Consider the following 4,752-nt stretch of genomic DNA (forward strand, 5'->3'; position numbering starts at 1 on the left):
GAAGGCCTCTCTGCTCTAATCCGTCATAATGAGCTCGCAGGGAATTTACATGGAATACGCGTGTGTCGTGCAGCCCCTCCGGTTAGTCATCTCCTTTTTGCAGACGACAACTTCCTCTTTTGCCAAGCAACCCCAACCGAAGTAAATTGTCTAAAAGATATTCTCATGTGTTATGAGAATGCTTCAGGCCAAGCTCTAAACTTCGGTAAGTCTGCCATAGCCTTCAGCAAAAACACGGCACCTGACATGATTAATCACATTACAACCTGCCTTGGGGTGACGAGAAGCATAGGCAGTGGTACTTACTTAGGACTCCCTTCCATGGTCGGACGTAGTAAGAAATCTGTCTTTAACTATCTCAAAGACCGTATTTGGAAAAAGTGTCAATCTTGGAGTGCTAAATCTCTGTCGAGAGCAGGTAAAGAGGTGCTCATCAAATCGGTTGCTCAAGCAATTCCTTCATATTGTATGGGAGCTTTTCTCATTCCAACCTCTTTATGTGAAGAAATTGAAAGAACCATGAATTCTTTCTATTGGGGTTCTAAAAAAGATGGCAGTAGGGGTATAAATTGGATGAGATGGAACAAATTATCTCTTCACAAAAGTCATGGTGGACTCGGATTTAGGGATATGGAAGCCTTTAATCTATCCATGCTCGGTAAGCAAGGTTGGAAACTCCTTACAGAACCTAGCTCCTTACTCACTCGCATTCTCAAAGCCAAATATTTCCCTCGACGGGACTTCTTGGATACCAATATTGGTCACAATCCAAGTTATACTTGGAGAAGCATTTGGAGTTCCCGAGACCTTATAAAATCGGGCTATCGATGGAAGATCGGTGATGGTTCCCGCATCAATGTTTGGAACGCTCGTTGGATACGTTCACTCCCTACACTTAAACCCTCCACTATTCCTTCTCCTACTATGGCTAAGTTGTTTGTCAACAATCTGCTTAATCCGGATCTGTCCTCTTGGAATAATGATCTCATCCATTCTATTTTTAACTACCAAGATGCTACAACAATTCTTTCTATCCCTCTTAGGAACAGAACTATGGTGGATACTTATGTTTGGCAGCACACGGTCGATGGTTCCTACTCCGTTAAATCAGCTTACACGCACTGTATGACACTTGCAGCCAATATGTCGAACGCTGCTGATCCGGACCAGAACTGGAACATTATTTGGAAGCAAAAAGTCCCCCCCATGGTGCACTCCTTTCTTTGGCGTGCAGCACATACTTGTCTTCCTACCCGCTCCGAGTTAATCCAAAAAGGTGTCCCTTGTTCCGATACCTGTGTGCATTGTCATGTTCTCGCAGAAACGCATACACATCTCTTCTTTGTGTGTCCTAAGGCTGTTACTTGTTGGGAGCTGCTGCAACTTGACGCAGTCATCCGTGACTTGCTTCCTACTTCGTATGATTTTTCCACTCTTTTATTTAATCTCTTTGACAGGTTGACAACCGAACAACAATCTATGGCGTCAATGGTCTTATGGAGCTTGTGGAAAAACCGTAATTCTAAGTTGTGGGAGAATTCAGATTCAGCCCCTGCCTTCATTGTGCAAAATGCGAATGATTCTCTTAATGAATGGCGTTATATGCAACATCATAAGAATCCGGGACAGCAGGTACATAACACGGTTCTGTGGACAAAGCCACCGCCTCCATTCTTGAAATGCAATGTCGATTGTGCGCTATTCAACAACAACTCAGTGGCAGGCTACGGGTTGTGCATCCGTAACTCAACAGGCCAATTTATAGCCGGTATGTCAAACTTTTCACACTGCTCCCTCATGCCAGTCGAAGCTGAAGCATGGGGTCTTCTAGAGGCTATTAAATTTGTTGTTGCTAACGACATGTCCCATGTGATCTTTGAGTCTGACTGCAAGGCCATTGTTGACATTGTAAACTCCTCTCATTTGCCACAAAACGAGCTGGGAGACATTCTATCTACTTGTAAGGACTTATTATCCATTCATACTAGCTTTATTGTGAACTTTGTTAGGAGGCAAGCAAATGAGGTTGCTCATTCCATAGCAAGAGCATCCTTATCTAACCCTAGCCCCCATGTTTTCTATGATGTATCTTCTCATTTGTACTCTTTGATATCTAATAAAATGGCCTAAGCTTGCCTTTGCTCAAAAGAAAATCTTCATAGGTGGTTCTGTTTGAATTGGCTTTTAATGCTTTTTTAAAAATTGAACCAAATCAAACTAATCATTTTAGTTTGGTTTGGATCGGTTTGGTTGATCAATTTATTTCAAAAAAAATTAAGTTATTAAACATTTGTATTTCATGTATACTAAAAACTTCATGGAGCACCCACCTTTGGTTGACATGATCAAAGAGAACGTCAAAATTAATGGGAAAGCATCCTCCTTGGTGTGCCGTATTCAATAGCTTTTAAAGTTAAATTAGTAGGTGCAATTCAACCATATTTGACGGGAGGGAAATAGAAGTGTTGATTGGCTTCCTAATTTTACCTTCTCTTTAAATTCTTTTGACATTCATGTAATGGATACTCCTCCTAGTGAGGTTTCGAGTCTCATTTTTATAATATTTATGGGGCTTGTATGCCCAGGAATATTCGTATAACTTGATAGTTTTTTTTCGCTTGGGCTTTTAGCCCTCCTTTTTCACAAAAAAAAAAAAAAAACTTCATGGAACTTTGTATTTTATATTTTTTTTTCATGCTCGCCGTTTTTATTTATCCAAAAATTCATCAAACGCAACTATTGATGAAGGTGGCTAAAGTTGATAGAGTTGGTACAAATACGATTAGTGTCTTTGTACCTATGAATGAAATGAAGTAAGAAAGTATTGAAAATAATGAACTTATGAGTGTTTTATTTTGGGCTTTATGTTGGTTTGTCTTTACATAAGTGTGTGTCTTAGGTGAGGAAGGAATTATATTAATAAGTTCAACGAATGTGTTTAACATCGATGCAATAAGTTGTTTCTTTGGTATTTAAAATAAAAAATTGAGAACCGAACCAAACACGATTATTTTAGGTCGGTTTGGTTTGGTTTTGATCCGAACCAGATAAACCTTATAAGATCGGATACTTTTTTTATTTGGTTTGTGTTTTGGACCGGTTAGAAACCCAATAATATGAGGTCTAACTAGCTAGAGTCCAAGATAAAACAGGGCCTTGACTCCATCTCCACTGTCTACCTCATCACCAACGGCCTCCTAAGATGGCTCTGTATTTCACGAGAACCATTAGTCTTTTCCGCACCTATATAAGAGTGACTCAGCACCACCTTCAAGGTACACTTCACTTTTACCATATTTTCGCACATAACCACCTCTCTCGTATATTGACTTGAGCGTTGGGGTGGTAACGTGTTTACAAGCACCTTTCTCTTCTACTGTGAAGCCTCAATCTCTGTCACATCGGAACACTGTGAACAACCGAACAAAATCCTCGATCGTCACTTGACATATCAGTTTAGATTTTCAATTTTGTCGGTTTTGTCTAAACCGCTTGCACGCCTATTACACCGAAAAGTGACCAAACTAGGCATTTAACCGTTGAGATCTCTTGATCATGGTTCAAGTATTTTAATTCCATAAAGAAAGAAAAGTATAAAATAATAAAATGAAACGATATTCAAAATCAATAATTGAAAGTTAACGTCCACAAGTCTTAGTTCAACTGAAAAATAATGCCAAAATTGTAAACTAGACACCATGATTGGAGTTTGAATCCCGATTCCTCCATTATGTGGATAAATTCTAAAGTGATTATTGTCATTTCCTCTTTCAACAAAAACCTATTAAAAGTTGACATAGACATGATCCATCAAACATAATTAGTTCTTGTTTGTAGAATCCTTAGCAGAATCAACAGCTCCTTGCGCCTTTGCCTGCATCTGCTGACCAACCTACACATGATAAAAAATATATATATAAGCAACATTTTTACATGTAAGCCATGAATTTTTGCTAGAAATATATATCATACAATTATTTTTTTTAACTACAAATTGCTACCTCTTGCATTGATTCTTTGGCAGACTGAGCAACATTGCTAGCCTTATCCATCATGTTACTAGCCTTCTCCTATTATCCACACAAAAAAAAAGTTTATCATACAAAATTGAGTGCATTAATATTTAGATATATCTCTTTCTAGATTAATTATAAGCAAAATTCACTAACTTTAATTTATTAAAATTATTTGTTAAATACAACTAATTCTCGATCTCATATAAAAAATAGACATTTTAAATAAATTGTTTCACGAATACTTAATTTATAAAAATAAGAGAATCATATTGGAAAGTAAACATTACATTAATAAGAGGTATTTTAGAAATGACATAAAACAATTGTTAAACTTTCTTGTATTTAAAATCATTAAACATGAATACATTTTTTCTTATATTTGAACGGGGGGGGGGGGGAGATAAGGGAAACCTGGGTTTGGCCCTGGGCTTGTCCCGCATTATAGCTTGCATTGTTAGAGTCCATCTTGTCTTGTGAATATGAAATTAATCAACTGAATGAATTGAAGATTATAAGAAATATTTGAATGAAAGACTAATATTGTGATTAGTTAATGTTGAGATTTAACTGAATATATAGGTCAAGTTTCCTATGGATTTTGCCCTACTTGCGGTTCTTTGTGGTAGTGTTGAAGATATTGTGCTATTTTGAGGGAGTATATGAGAGAGATGTAGATCACTTGACCAGGAAAACTTCCATTTACTATTTCTAGGTTATCATTTGTGAACCACATGCA

At 37.5% G+C, this 4,752-nt stretch overlaps 1 protein-coding gene across 1 annotated transcript; it reads right to left on the reverse strand.

Annotated features, from left to right (window-relative positions):
* Positions 1–3,820: 3,820 nt before the first annotated feature.
* LOC11418322 (late embryogenesis abundant protein 2) lies at positions 3,821–4,516 on the reverse strand. Its single transcript, XM_003595646.2, has 3 exons — positions 4,428–4,516; positions 4,002–4,070; positions 3,821–3,892 (listed from the first exon to the last, which is right to left on the reverse strand). The coding sequence occupies exons 1-3, from the start codon at positions 4,479–4,481 to the stop codon at positions 3,821–3,823; spliced, it is 195 nt and encodes a 64-aa protein (XP_003595694.1). The 5' UTR covers positions 4,482–4,516.
* Between the last annotated feature and the right edge of the window lie 236 nt (positions 4,517–4,752).

Source organism: Medicago truncatula, chromosome 2, assembly GCF_003473485.1.
Source record: "Medicago truncatula cultivar Jemalong A17 chromosome 2, MtrunA17r5.0-ANR, whole genome shotgun sequence".
NCBI classification, from domain to species: Eukaryota; Viridiplantae; Streptophyta; class Magnoliopsida; order Fabales; family Fabaceae; genus Medicago; species Medicago truncatula.

Excerpts from the sequence above, each read along its gene's own strand:
- LOC11418322 (XM_003595646.2), bottom strand. The coding sequence starts at position 4,481 with ATGGACTCTAACAATGCAAGCTATAATGCGGGACAAGCCCAGGGCCAA. Across the intron at positions 4,071-4,427 it reads AAGCCCAGGGCCAAACCCAG|GAGAAGGCTAGTAACATGAT; the intron begins GTTTCCCTTATC and ends TGTGGATAATAG. Across the intron at positions 3,893-4,001 it reads CCAAAGAATCAATGCAAGAG|GTTGGTCAGCAGATGCAGGC; the intron begins GTAGCAATTTGT and ends TATCATGTGTAG.